We start from the raw sequence: 15,034 nt of genomic DNA, 5'->3' as shown, positions 1-15,034 counted from the left end.
TATTTTAGATAATTACACTTTCTAAGCTTCTCAATCATATAATTAATTTATGAACTAATTCATAAGAATTCATTTAATCAAACCCCATATATATTTATAACTATCGTTTTTAATAGCATCCGTAAATTATATTACCACTGAAACCTCATTTTTCTTCTTTAATAACATAATATTTCTTAGATATAACTTTTCGAGGCATTTCTATGAATTTTCTGTCAATTTATCATTGCTATACAATTTAATTGAGCAATAATACATAGAATTACATATTTGGTTAAGCATTCAGATGGAATTGTATAAATTAGCTATAATAATAATAATATTTTAATTAACCAACTATATCATTTTTATAGCAAATGCGATATTTACTTCGACACTAATTTAAATAGCCAAAATTATAAAATACTCCAATAAAATAGTACATCGCTTAATATAATAAATATTTAATAAAGAAACTAATTAAATAATATAATTATATAAATTATTAAAAATTAAATTCCCAAAATCTCGTACCTCTATTCTCCGCAATTGCGTGTGTGTGTTAAAGTGAAATTGCTATTTCAATTAACATACTTATATATATATATATATATATATATATATATGTGTGTGTGTGTGTTTAATAATTGGTGAGGCGGTGGCGGCACATGCTGTGCCCACCTTTTTTTTCTTTTATATATTTTATATTTTTAATAATTACCATTACGTCCTTTTTAGTTTTCTAATTAACATAATTTATTTTTAAATATTATAACGAACTCCAATTTAATCCGTTCAAATTTTATTATATCCAAAATTTAGTCTATAATTTGTTTATTAATTAAATTTAAATTTTTAATAATTACGAGTTAGTCTCCTAATTATGTAAAAAATTCTACGGACGTTATAATACCGACTGTGGCGTATTCCTTGGTCTGACGAGAGTACTGTCTGAATGGGGCATTGTTGTAATATATCTTTCACTTATTAATGAAATTTATATTTACCCAAAAAAAAATTTCAAGTTCATATGCACATGCTCTGTATTTTTGTCTACTTTTTTACCAAATACACACACACACACACACACACACACTCCCCACTCTCTCAAAAGAAAAATAATTTAGTATGTTTGTTTTCATATTCAAGTTATCTCTTGGACGAATCAAAGCATACCCAATGTTTGTCATCATTCAAAAACACCTTATTTAGGTATTTTTAACTGTTTTAGCATAAATACATACATATGTATAAACATATATATACATAAATATATATAAGTTTATCTCTCTATTTCGACAAAATACAAGAAAACACTCAAAAACGAATCCAAACACTATGTTATGTTTTAGTTCTAATAAGATTGGAGTTTTTACTAATTTCTAATTTTATTTTTTTCTCTTTCATCTATACCATATATATAAATAAAAAAATAAAATTCTATTTTCACCTACAAATAGCGATTGCTTACACCGTGATACTAATTCTTTAAATTACCAACAATGACCTTATATATTTTCAACTGCCCCTACTCAAATTCTTCTTTTACTCTGTATATTCTATACTAATACGAATATTTCACTCACAAACAGCAGTTTGTAAAACAATGATATCAATTATTTTTTTTGTTAATATCATTAAATTAATTTATTTTTAAATATGACGTGTTGGTTTATATACTTTATTCTTATTTATAATATATTTTAAAATATAAAATAATTATTTATTATATGCACACAGGAACGACGTGCCATAATGACTAACAAAAAATTAGACTATGCACATGCATCAAGTGCATGTGCACTGGTAACTATGTATAATATTTACTATAAAAGACATAGATTTTTCCCTGCTATATAAGTCATTATGTCTTAAAAACCGTAGCAAGTCAATACTTTCTACTATAGTTAAATAAAATCAATACAAAAAATTTAAATTTTAACTGCGATTAATCAATATTTGTCATGATTTTACCATTAATCAAACTATTCATCATAATTTTCAGTTGTAACTAATGTTTTGACCTCATTTATAAAAATAACAGATAATAACCATTGTGCAATCAATGCTAATTAGCATTTGTAATAATTTTTCTAATATAGTAATTAATCATAATAAAAGCATTTTTTATCCATATTATTATAAAAAAAATGGATTTTTAAATTCAAAATTGTAATTTCAATACCAGTACACTATTTATTATAATGCTATAAATGCCATTCAATTGATAAAACCTATACAACTTTTCATCTCTTGTTAAATTAACTATTCAATCACGTCTCTATTGATTATTAATTACGTACGTACACTAACAAATTGATTTTTCTCTATTTTTTGTTTACGCGTTTGTGAATTAAAATAGAAATAACACATTAATAATTTGTCTTGCACGTACATATATTTATCTATCTATATTAATATAATACAAAAAAAAGATAGTTTTTTCATTCACACCGACGATTTATGATACTATTATATCAATTTCTTTTCATCATATTGATAATACTTCTTAATTTTTATCTTTTTTATTTTACTTTGAATTATGATGTATTAATTTGGATATTTATTTTTTATTTAAATATAAAAAAATATTTATTTATCAAAACGAGGGAGGCTGGTTTAAATCGCAAATCTGGGAATCTCGAAAAGGGGAACGTTAGGTACCAAATTTTCGACTTCCGAGGACGGCGTACGTTATGACGTCATTCGGATGACGGTACATAACTGCGAACATGGACGACGTCAGCATTGGTCCACGTGGTGATGTGAGGGAGCGAGTTGAGATGACGAGGATGCAGGTTTATTTATTTATATACGACTGACTTATTTAAAGGAATTAGAGAGGCCATCTGATGAGCAGTAGAAAATTGGAAGCAGGAACACAAATCCCAGTCCAGGTTCCTTTCTTCTTCTGTCTACGGTCCAATAGCTTTTGTTTGAGTTTATAGTGTCCTCTACACACACAAACACCCTTCATTGTGTGTTTGATTCTTGTAATATCCTTACATGATATTCAACCTTAATTTGAAGTCTGTATTTGATGGGATGTGTTTGTTTGAGATGATTGCTAAGTAAGAAAACCATTCTTGAGGGATTTTTTGTCAAGAATCAATGTTAAAAAGATTTCTTACCACAGTTTTGTTTTGTCCGATCGACAGTCAGATCCTTTATCTTGTGAAATTTTTTTTATTCAAACCGGATATCATAAAATCAAAGTAATCCATATGCAAGTTTAAAATATCTATCTTGCAAGTATATTATATTTATTTGTATAATTAGTTAAAATCTAACTAAACCCGATTCGAATTAGAATTTTCGTTGTCTCTTGAGATACTTTTTATGACGTTTTTCTTTGAAATTTAGGGAATTTCGGTATGAATCTTGGAATGTTTATCTTAGATTTAATTTTATATGTACACATCAAAAACTTGTTGGCCTATGATCTTTGTTTGATATTTGAATTGATGTTTCGTTTTTATATTTCACTTCACATTTAAAGCTCCAAAGAGCGGGTTTCTTGCCGGTTAACAACCTTAATTGCATCATCATTACTAGGTTCCATGGCGGTGAAGGTCATTAGCGCGGGCCAGTTCTCGAGCATTCCTGTGAGTTACATTCGTCCGGAATCCGACAGGCCGAAACTGTTTGAAGTTGCTGATTGCAACAACATTCCCGTTATCGACTTGGGTTGCAAAGACAGGAGCCTAATAGTCAGACAGATAGGCGATGCCTGTCGAGAATACGGCTTCTTCCAGGTTACTCAAACATTGATGTTTCTTGTTGTGTCTAACTAGGGCCGGGAGTATATGTGTTAATTGTTTTCTGGGACTAGGTGATTAATCATGGAGTGTCCAAGGCAGCAACGGACAAGATCCTAGGAGTGGCTCATGAGTTCTTTGGTTTGCCGGTGGAGGAGAAGATGAAGTTGTACTCGGATGACCCGTCCAGAACGACCCGATTGTCGACAAGCTTCAATGTGAGGAAGGAGACTGTGAACAACTGGAGGGATTATCTCAGGCTGCATTGCTATCCCTTGGACAAATATGTGCCGGAGTGGCCCTCCACACCCTCTTCTTTCAAGTAAGTCTACTGTTGTTCTTACATTAATTGATGTCCTGGTATGGTACTGTCTGTCCTATTTAATTTAATATGTACAAGCAGTTGAAGCACATTCGACGAGTGCAATTATTTAAAATTTTATTATATTTATTTAATTCGACTAAAAAGAAGGAGATAGAATGAATAACTGATCAAAACATTAATAAGATGAATTAAATTTAAATAAAAAGATTATTAATTAATTAGAAAAGATAGTTCCAATGTGGAGTAAACAAGTGTAATAAGGGTATTTTAGGCAATTCATATTTTGACGAAAATGATAGTTAGTATCCAAAATTCTCCTCCTTAATAAATAGTATAGATAAAAATAACTGTAAAATTTTACCTAATTTGTATATTTAAAAAAATATATTTTATATACATACATGTTGGATATACTAAATGAATATGAAATACAAAATTATTTTATGACAGAAAGTCCGAGCTGTAATATTCCATTCAACAAACCTCTTATTAGCGAGGGATTATTATATTTACACCTGATCTATGATTCATTTAAACAAATTATCCCTGACTTTTGCATAATTATAGAAACTATCCCTGACAGCTAAACATAGAGGTACTTTGTGTAGCGATGCGAACATTTTTAAAGTGTGTGATTTTTCAAAAAAGTAAGGGATGATTTGTGCAGTGATAAGGATTTTTAGTGGGTGTATGTGTAATTATTTAAAAGATAAGGGTGGTTTATGTAAGCAGGCCATAAATCAAGAAGTGTAAATCAATTATCCCTTACAAATAGCACAAGGGGATAATTTGCATATACATCCTTAAGGTTTTGACATATTTCAAGTTTTGCAATACAAGCAATGAAAACGAGAATATGTTTGAATTATATCGGATCTTGGATTTCGGTGCCCGGAAAGGCAATTTCATGCGGAAAAATGCTCACGTTTGCAGGGATATCGTAAGCAACTACTGCATGAAAGTTCGACAGCTTGGATTCCGGCTGCAGGAAGATATATCAGAGAGCTTAGGACTAGAGAAAGACTGTCTGAAAAACATATTAGGAGAACAAGGACAGCATATGGCCATGAATTATTACCCAGCATGTCCACAACCTGAGTTGACATATGGATTGCCAGCACACACAGATCCCAATTCCCTCACCATTCTTCTTCAAGATTTGCAGGTTGCTGGGCTTCAAGTTCTTAAGGATGGCAGGTGGTTGGCAATAAAACCCCATCCTAATGCTTTTGTTATTAACATTGGTGATCAAATCCAGGTGAGTCATATCCAAATTTAGGAATAATTGCAGGGACACCCCTATGGTTTAAGCATATTACGAACCGATTTTTCACTTGTTTAAAAGAATTTATATGCCGTGATGTCGACACTCATCTGTTTTATACTACAATTCCTTCTGCAAACTTGGGGGATGAGGGGAATTAACACTTTTAGTCCTCTATTTTACGGGATTTTTAAAATGATCTCAAATTTGCGAAAAATCGCTCTTATACATCACAAGATTTTTTAAATGGTTCCAGAATTGAGAAAGCTCGACACATTTAGTCCTCTGTTTTACGGGATTTATAGGACTAATGAGTTTTTTCTAATTTTTGAACCATTTTGAAAATTCCGTAAAAGTGTTGGTCTCCCCATTCTGTAAAACGAAAAGTGTAATTTTGGTATCAAGTGTCACTGTACTTTTTTTATGAACGACTTTTTTCTTGTGATATACCTTAACTATAGCGATCGTCGTGTAACTTTATGAATGATAAAGTGACGATGAAAATACATAAAACGATGGATATAAAGTGACCGTTTAGGAATGATTCTAATAGTCTACAGTATTGAAATTTCTGCAGGCACTAAGCAATGGAAAGTACAAGAGTGTTTGGCATCGCGCGGTTGTTAATGCTGATAAACCAAGACTTTCAGTAGCTTCCTTCCTCTGCCCGAGCGATGCTGCAAGTATCAGTGCTCCGAAAGCACTCACAGACAGAGGAGAACGATCCATCTACCGAGATTTCACTTATGCCGAGTACTACAAGAAGTTCTGGAGCGGGAACTTGGACGAAGGACACTGCTTGGAACTATTCAAGAACTAAGTTATTGATCAGTTGATTCTTCGTTTCTTCAAACATTTCCCTGTTTAGAGACTGTTGCTGGAACGGTCTCAGTTTTAGGTATCTGTAGTTTCTTGTTTCAACTTTCGAGCACTAGTTTTTGTATATGGAAACAGTCGAAATGCTTTTGTTGTCCGAGTACACCTCCTCGGCTGCTGCTACTTCGCTGTTGATTCTGTAAACATGTTAAGGTGATTTCAACTCTACCCGTTATACATTTGCTCTAGCACCCATCAATCACTACTTGCAGATTACTTATTATTACAGCAGTTGTCATATCGATAGAAGGATCATCAACGTAAGATCATTCAGACAACCTTTGACGCAGAAAATAGCCCGTTTTTACCAACTAAATCAACATCGGATCATCCGGACAACCTTTCCTGAAGAAAATAGCCGGTTTTCACTAATTGAATCAACGTGTATGACTGGAAGTGAATTCTGACTCTTATTACGAACGACAATTCTCCGTTTATTGTAGGTTTTATTTCTTTTCATCGTTTTCCATTATTTTCTACTATTGATGACGACCAAGATTCTAGTAATGTATCTCGTAGATCAACTTTCATCAGTTGTTTCGACTTTACTAGTTCGAATTTACTTCAGTTTCTGCCGTAAATTCCACTGATAACATGAAGTGCCAGAATCATAATTGCCAGAAAATCGACAATTTCCCAAGAACTCCTGATCAAGATTAAACACACACAGACGCACACAAGAAACAAGAAAAATACGTTAGATTCCATCAAATTCTTACAAAGGTTTCGAGTTCTGCCTCCTTCAATCAGAGATGGCCTAAAATGCACAGCGAGGAACAACCGGAAATGGCAAACCGAGAACAGGCACACAACCATGATTCACCACAAGCTATCAGGCAGCAAGGTTAAAACTAAATACAAAGGTTCGAACAAGACTAACCCTGTAAGGATATGTTTATGTCCGCAGTAGATTTCCTTGATCGCTCTGCAACTTGCGTGGCTGCCCAATTAGTCGGGTTCTCAGACGCAGAGCAGCTAGGCCGTTGTGTCTCATTAGGAACCCTTTTATCAACATTGGTAGCAGGAGCCGCATTTGGACCTGATGCATCAACTGTGAAAGCTGCTTCCGTTTTCTGCTTCCTGGATTTCGGCACAAAGGGACTGCCCAGCAGAAAACTCGCAACGACAACCTGATAACGTTAGAGAGAGCAGAAATGGAAGCCATGAGGGGGAATTATGGTTAGATGTCTTAACTAGTTATGTTAACCGTAACTATAGCAAAAAGTTTTTCCGGGTTTTTCACAATAACTAGACTAAAGCATGACGTTTCTGTAGGACGTTGGAATTCCATATTTATGTTTCATAACCAGTAATGTGACAAAACTCTCCTAGTTTCCACTAATTAACCAATTTATGTTTGCATTTATTCCTATTTTTATAATAGTAAAATAGCATGAGATATGTACGTTAGTTACGCGAACTTGTTATTCTATTTTTCCTAATTCATGTATAAAGTATATAAGTTTATCAGATAAAATAGATTTTATTTGACAATTTTTCGTATCAGATAATATAAATGCTTTAAGGGACATTGAGACGGAAAATTGAACTGTACCTTCACAGGGCTGGCGGCTATCGTAAGTCCAGCAATTAAGCCTCCCACCACACGACCATCGGCACCAGACAAACTTATGGCCATCATGCCGGATCTCCCAAATTTCGAGTCCGGCATCTCAACTGGAGTAAATGAGCCGGAAAAGGAAAGAATTTCAAACAGACCCTGCAAGTGAATTGTTGGAAAAAGCTTGAGGCAACCATATAGATCAAATAGGCAAGAATTGCACATCTGATAGAGTTGTGCTAAATCTTGCCATCTCTAAAAAGCTACCATAAATTTTGGCACGCACACGTGTAAGTAAAGCAACTATGAAGCTATCAAGGGTGGTCAAAAATCTAGATGCACTCTTAAAAAATAGGCGAAGAGGTAAGTAGAAACACTTCAAAAGCTTTGTTTTAGAAAAAAATTGTCATGCTTGATTGTAGTCGTCTAGTTTTCCTCGTCGATGGATAGAGGCTCGTCAAGTGAACCGCATAAATCTGTATGTCTACTTTGTCGTCAGTCTTCCTGGTTCTTCCCTACTTTGTGGATATTCTCCAAGCGTGTGTCGTCATACCTAATACTCATGGATAGCGAGTATGACTAACGATCTTTTGGAGAAATTACACAGCAGAATAAACATTTTTGGAAGATTTTATCACGAGATAGACGAGAGGCAGGAACAACACACAATGAACGGAACATTGCTAATTACACAAATCTTTAGCTAGTAAAGGATGAAAACAAGGAGATCATTCATGTGTTAACATAAGGTGGAATAAAATACTTTAAGATCAATGGCGCACCTCATATGTTAAAGTGCCGCCGGAGGAGCTGGGATGCCGAATTGTAACATTCGACACCGTCCCACTTCCGGATATTACGCAAACAGTTCTTGGCCCTTGTAGAGAGAACTCCATTATCTTTGTCGAAATATCCTAGCAACCAAAGAAATCTGTTAAAACCACTTCATAATTTTTATAATGAAAGAATTCACAAAATATTGACACAAATTAGAATTTATTCTAGTTCTTATAATTGAAATTAATTAGAATTTTGTTATTTGTTCTTGGACCCTTTGAGTACAATGAATTGCTTAATGATTTATAAAACCCACAGCTTTGTCCGTGATATAACAACACTTCCTACACAACTTCACACAAATAAAGCATATAGAGATATAACAAACGGTAATAAGTCAATTGCACGAATATGTATTAATCGCCAACATTTCATCTCAATCTTACTGAATATACCTCGCCAGAGTTGATAGTGATCACATGTGGCAAAAAACTTGAACCCGTAAAACAGTCACCCCAGTCATCTGCAGAACGAATGAGACAAAAATTTATCAGATATTTATTCACACTATTTGATAACTTTTACTTCTTTTCCGACGCTGCAGTAAAATTGAAAACAGAAAAGTTATACATGAAATGCAAAATGAGCCACTTTTAAAGGTATATATGACTTGAAAAAGACATTGATAATTATTTACCTTGATTCATTTTGTGAAAGCATAAAGCATTACCAAGATTTACTTCATAAAATCAAATTGGCGAATCTCCAATTGAAACTATCCTCAGCTCGTACTATGTTGTTTTTAATGGTAAGAGAGGAAAAAATGCCCATGAATAGTATGGAATACATCTGAAAACAATATCATAGTTGATACATGCAAGCATCATGACTGCTCTGGTCAACTGCACGGCTCCATCCCCCTTTCCCGGTTTTACTTATCCTCGCATGGCCTGCCCGCCCGATGCTTGCATAAGTAAAACTTGGGATCTCATGGACGAAAAGCATGAGAACGAATACCTATGGGGATTACAGTCCCCATACTTGCCGTTGAGACTTGAGAATTTCACAAGTGAGATACAAATGATTGCCAAACAACTTTCATAACAAGTTAGACAGTGAAAAGGGGCATGGAGTTTAATGCCTTGCAGGTCTCTGTGTGCAAGTTCGAAAACTTCGAGCGACAAATTCAGGTCTTTCCATATGACAATTGGCTATCATAAAGTACTCTAAAGAAGACATAGAAAGAAGGAAGGATTTGTCTATGGGGCATAAGAGATTTCTATATATCCATTGAAGGCTTTTAAAGCTCCCAAATCAATCAGAATCTATTAAAACCTCTAGTTTTGTAAACATATATAAGGCTGCTCAGGTTTGTTTTCCAAAACTGTTTCAAGAAATTTTCTCTGTTTCACTTGAGTGGTAATGCAAGTCCATCATATCTTTAAGCACTCTCGACTAATAAACAGGACATGAATGAAGCTTACCTAATTTTTCAGCTCCAACTTTACTTCTATGTTTTTTCTCCGAACTGACGGGCCGTGCAGGAGTTGGCTTCTTCTCCTCCACATAGGACTTGCCGGTGGCAGGTGGAGCTGACGACGACAGTGGCACAGGTGACAACACCCTGCTTGTAGACTCATCAGGTTTGTACTTCCTAGGTCTACCTCTCTTCTTCCTTTCTGAACCTGAAACCATCAAAGGCGAAGCCATCGGCAACGATCCCGGTTCCAAATTCTCAGTTCTTGGGGCCATTTGGTAGCTGGATGGAGCTCCAGGAGCAACTACTGTCACCCCTGAAGCCATTGCTTTGGCAGAATCCATGGCGCTTGCAATGAAGATTTGTCTGCTTCTGATGTTCCTACAAGAACTTGATCATATAGGCTTAAGTTGAAAGCAATGCTATTATCTGAAGTTCAGAGAAGAGTATAATATACCAAAACTCAGACAGCAACGCTCGATTAAAATGAAAGCTTGAAAGTCGGCACCGAACCTCAAATACTGCGAGACCCCAGAAATTCAAACATATCAACCAGACAAACTAAACAAAATTCTGACAAAATTATCGCTTAATAGCAAGGAACCTTCCATGAACAGTAAGCTTTTTCTTCAATGTTCATAGCTCTATTGCTTAACACTCCGACCAAACAAAAAGACTCAATCTTTTTGCGATCACAAATAGAAATCGTACCCAAGTGCAGAAGTTTTCTAACCCATAAGAATCAAGCCATGCAAAACCCATAAAAAAGTTAATACACCCCCACACACAAAAAAACACAGAAACAAGAAATGGGAGAATTAACAGGATGAGATTTTCTCAACTCTAGTACAAACTCTTTGCTTATTCAAGAACTGCAAGAAACAAAGAGAAGGGAAGAAGCTCCATACGTACACAACTAAGTGTGGTGAATTCCCAATCTCAATGCCACTGCAATTCAAAATTTACCCAAGAGAAGACAAACAAAAAATAATTTTTTATTATCTGATTCATAAAACTTGAAGCCCAAAAACTAAACAGGAACGTGATTAAGAAAAATTTGAAATCCGGGTTCTCACTTCCAAGAAGCTTTCTTACCATAGGTAAAATCTGGTAAAAAGAAAAAGTGGCAGTAAATTCTAAGTTCCTTAAAGGGAAAAAGATGAAAAATCCTTTTGAAAATACAGATAACAAATTTCCATTTAAAGTAAAAAAATAATTTATGTGGGGGGCCACAGTGCTTAGAGTAGATCTTTTGGTCAACCTCTTTTTCCTGCAACTGATCTGACTTTTGTCCTTTTCCCAGATGTTGAAGGTGAAATGGCCTTGAAATTGGAGTAAACTACACATCATGCCACTGTCTATTTCAGTGTGTGTAATTTGGATTAAGACATGATTAAGGTAATCCCAAACTGCAATTAGGACAGTAAGTGAAGGTGATAAGGTTTGTGGGACATTGAGAAAACAGGGGATGAGCGGAGTCTTGGAAAGATTTATGAAGTATAATTATCTTTCCCTTTTGGGAAAGTGGAAAAGAGCTTATTGCACTTGGCAGACATGCAGGGGAACGGAATTTTGGTGCTGACAGCAAATTCTGACATGATTGGTTAATTCCTTCATTAGATTCCTTAATGACAGCATTAGGATTGGCTTAGTATGCAAAACTGCAATGATTGATGAGATCCACCTTCTTACATGAACACTATTTCGCCCTCCCATGTTAATTCAAGGAAAACTTTTGCTCGTATTTATTATATAATTGGTGTATAATTTTAAAAAATAATTAATTATGTATACTTGCTCTTATTTTGTGATTGGTTTAATTCGATCAAATTTGATTTAAGTAAAAAAATTTGGTTAATTCAATTATTAGAAATAATTTTTTCAAGGATAAATTACAATCACCTTCCCTAAAATTTAACATATATATAAGTACTTTCTAGTTATTTGAAAAATTACAAATACTCCATTATTTTAACGTGCATTTAACAACGAGCTCATTTTGTTAGCTTCTGATAGTTATTCATCTAATATTTATGATGAAGTGACCAAATGTTCTTTAGGATTACGAATTATAATTTTATTTATTTTTAAAAAAAATTAAAATAAGGATAATTACTCCCCTCCCTTGAAGTTTGGTGTCCTTGCACGTAAACCTTATGTGATTTGAAATTACATGTAGTACCCTTAAGGTTTGCTTCTGTCTAACAAATAAGTCCACTCATTAGTCAAAATTCACTAAATTCGCTAATATTAATAAAAGAACTGAATGAAAATCGATATTTACTCTCGATTGACTTATTACTGACTTATTGCATGTTAAATAATTTTTTTCGGTTATACTATCCTTATACGGTGAATGTGTACATCCTCACATGCATTAAAACGTGAAGACATATGAGGATAATTTAATCATAAAAAGATTTAACCTGCAATAAATCAGTATTAAGTAAATCAAGAGTAAGACTAATGAATAGACTTATTTATTAGACGAAAGCAAACTTCAAGAGTGTTAGATGTAATTTTTCAAACTACAAAGTGTTTATGTATAATTACACCAGACCTTAGGGGAAGGGTCCTTTAAAATATTTTTATGGACTAATATTCCTCATAGATTATTACTCATCCTTATTTTTTTGTTACATTTTTTCAAATACTTTTTTTTAAGTTTAATCAAACGTAAAATAATAATACCTAGTTCACTGTTTAAGGATTATATATTATTTTTCATTCTGGGGGTGTAATTATATCTAATATTAGGAGAGGAAATTGTAATTTATCATTTTTTTAAATAAAATTGTGTATTATTCTATCTTGATATAATTGGGCTGACCAGTAATTTGTATATATACAAATTTATAATTTATGAAACATTAATTTAGTCCGTATTAATCACCACTACAGTCAGAGTCATTCAAATTTATGTAAAATAAATGTATAAAAATAGAATAAATACCCAATACATATTTTATTATTATGTAAAATCATTGTAATAATCCTTAAATTGTAGTGCCATTCAGACATAGTTCTGCACGTATAGGTTTCAAATTTTGTATTCACATTGCGTTTGGTTGGGGTGAAAATGGGAATATAAGATAAGTAAAAGTAAAAATAAATCTATAAGAAAACTTTTATGTTTGGTTAGGAAAAAGAGATGGAGGTGAAGTAAAACTCGATATATATAAAACTCTTTTATAGTCCAATTTTATTTTTGTGAAAAATTGGGCCGAAAAGTGGAAGTATAAGGCCCAAAAGATAAAAAAATATAGTTTTTATTTTTATTTACTCTATTACCCATATATATCTAAATATATAATTTTCCTCCAAAGTTTTCTTAGTATCAATAAAAGCACTGATGTTTGAACTCGAATTCGTTTGTTGAAAATATTGTAGTAATTATTATTTTATTTAAACTAACAATTTAAAATAAATAAATAATACTCATTTTGATGAAAATTTTTATTAATAGAAAATATTCCTATTCTTATTTGATAAAATATTTTTATCAATAAGGTTTTTAAATTTTTGATATACTAAAATTATATTAGTATAATATTAATGTATTTATTTTTTAATACAAAATGAAATAAAGGGTTATTCAGTAAAATTATAGAAATTAGTCTATTATTATCAATCTGTTTTCCTTATACCAAATAAGAGTAAGAACATTTGAGATTTACTTACCTTTCCACCGTACTAAAGAAGTTGAAGAAAAATTATTATTCATTTCCTCGCCTTCCCCTTCCACTTTGCTTTTTCTTTTTCATTTGAACCAAACTGACCCTTCATAAGTTTGCAAATGTAATGTGTACAGTAATAATCCTTGTAATACTCGAATCTGAGGTACAGAATTCTTCAATCAAGTGGCTCGAAAGCCTCAAATAATCATAACAGATACGAGGCAATAACATTAGGCTAGTAGCTAAATCTTGATTTCCCAGCAGCCAAAAGAAGTATCAATTCAAGCACATCAATGACGTGTCGAAGTTTATCCTATATACATGAATAGGAAGTAGTAGAAGCCATAGATCAATGGCCTGTGTGGAATGGGATTTAGATGGTCAATCAAGAAGCAGAAAGTGATCCTATGAACCTAAAACCTTACAGATGTCAATGGCTCAACCTTCAAACTAGTTGCAATGTTTTAGAATGTGATCTAGGAAGGACGAAACCAGCTCTTTTCTCCTCGAAAGAATACTCAACTCCTCCAGCAACACGAATGGCAGGTGTAAAAGGGGTCGTGGTCGTTTGCATTGCAGCAGAAACCGTTGGAGGAGTAGCGGGCACTGGAATTGGCATTGTCTTTGGTGTTCTGTTCTCATCATGAGTTGATACGTTCTTCGTTGGTGTTGTTGCTGGAGTTTTACATACTACGTGCGTATCCTGGAAGTCGCCGCTTTTGGTGTTCTGGTCCTGAAAATTGCACGAAATGATATTGGAAGATAACGAAGATAGGGGGGAGAGGGCCTTCCGCAGTGGCAATAGTTCTGCATGCTGTGAGTTTGATGCGTTGCTGGAATGATGTTTAACAGGGCCAGCAGACGTGTTTTTCTTGCCTGTTCCAAAAATTAACACCATTATAACTAATAAATAATGGAAAATTTTCATCAAAACTTGATAAACATTTATGTAAGAGTAGAGTCTTATCAGGACATATTTCAAATTGGATCATTCATGCACCTTTACTTGTTGCTTTAGAATCCACCACGATGCAACTCATGATCAATTAGAACAAATTCTCAAATATTTGAACTGAAAAGTCTCAAACCAATTTTACCAGAAGAATGGGGCATGAAAGCTTTGTTGCTATGGTTGTGAGAACTCTGCCGCTTCACAGGGTTATTCTTCAGAAGAGAACGGGAAGAGAGAGCTGCTTTGTCTGCAAGTGTGTTTTGAAGCATTGCCCCTCCTAACGAAAACCTCTTATTACCCACACCTCCAGTTGATGGTCTCAAATTCTTGTTCCCACTCTTGGATGGACTGGGTTTTGACCCATATATTGCTTCTTGCTCTGCTCTGC

General features: G+C 33.6%; 3 protein-coding genes across 13 annotated transcripts in view; 1 reads left to right on the top strand and 2 right to left on the bottom strand.

Annotated features, from left to right (window-relative positions):
• Positions 2,722-6,381, top strand: LOC105173222 (protein DOWNY MILDEW RESISTANCE 6). The gene is made up of 5 exons (XM_011094898.2): positions 2,722-2,876; positions 3,535-3,734; positions 3,812-4,059; positions 4,996-5,320; positions 5,904-6,381. Exons 2-5 carry the CDS (start codon positions 3,540-3,542, stop codon positions 6,144-6,146), a joined length of 1,011 nt encoding a protein of 336 aa, XP_011093200.1. The 5' UTR covers positions 2,722-2,876; positions 3,535-3,539; the 3' UTR covers positions 6,147-6,381.
• On the bottom strand, positions 6,884-11,040 carry LOC105173223 (AT-hook motif nuclear-localized protein 1-like). 11 transcript variants are annotated; one of them, XM_020698089.1, is made up of 7 exons: positions 10,930-11,040; positions 10,475-10,538; positions 10,025-10,407; positions 8,996-9,063; positions 8,546-8,677; positions 7,758-7,922; positions 6,884-7,332 (listed from the first exon to the last, which is right to left on the bottom strand). In XM_020698089.1, exons 3-7 carry the CDS (start codon positions 10,359-10,361, stop codon positions 7,078-7,080), a joined length of 957 nt encoding a protein of 318 aa, XP_020553748.1. In that variant the 5' UTR covers positions 10,362-10,407; positions 10,475-10,538; positions 10,930-11,040; the 3' UTR covers positions 6,884-7,077. The 11 variants fall into 11 exon arrangements, with proteins under 11 accessions (XP_020553748.1, XP_011093201.1, XP_020553749.1 ...); XM_011094899.2 differs by having other exon boundaries at positions 10,025-10,398; XM_020698090.1 differs by having other exon boundaries at positions 10,926-11,036.
• Positions 13,903-15,034, bottom strand: part of LOC105173221 (65-kDa microtubule-associated protein 3) — a gene marked incomplete in the record, with an annotated part of 5,702 nt that continues 4,570 nt past the window's right edge. Inside the window, 2 exon segments of the mRNA XM_011094897.2 lie at positions 13,903-14,570; positions 14,792-15,030. Coding sequence (XP_011093199.1) covers positions 14,140-14,570; positions 14,792-15,030 — 670 coding nt within the window.

The sequence above is a fragment of the Sesamum indicum genome, linkage group LG11 (assembly GCF_000512975.1).
Source record: "Sesamum indicum cultivar Zhongzhi No. 13 linkage group LG11, S_indicum_v1.0, whole genome shotgun sequence".
Classification (NCBI taxonomy): domain Eukaryota; kingdom Viridiplantae; phylum Streptophyta; class Magnoliopsida; order Lamiales; family Pedaliaceae; genus Sesamum; species Sesamum indicum.
This window is presented reverse-complemented; position numbering and strand designations above follow the sequence as displayed.

What these genes read in the sequence shown, in the direction of transcription:
- LOC105173222 (XM_011094898.2), top strand. Translation starts at nt 3,540, where the DNA reads ATGGCGGTGAAGGTCATTAGCGCGGGCCAGTTCTCGAGCATTCCTGTG. An exon ending in GAGAATACGGCTTCTTCCAG is followed by an intron (nt 3,735 to 3,811) that starts GTTACTCAAACA and finishes TTCTGGGACTAG; the next exon opens with GTGATTAATCATGGAGTGTC. An exon ending in TCCACACCCTCTTCTTTCAA is followed by an intron (nt 4,060 to 4,995) that starts GTAAGTCTACTG and finishes TCACGTTTGCAG; the next exon opens with GGATATCGTAAGCAACTACT.
- LOC105173223 (XM_020698087.1), bottom strand. An exon ending in GCGTTGCTGTCTGAGTTTTG is followed by an intron (nt 10,408 to 10,474) that starts GTATATTATACT and finishes TATATGATCAAG; the next exon opens with TTCTTGTAGGAACATCAGAA. An exon ending in TAGCCGCCAGCCCTGTGAAG is followed by an intron (nt 7,333 to 7,757) that starts GTACAGTTCAAT and finishes TAACGTTATCAG; the next exon opens with GTTGTCGTTGCGAGTTTTCT.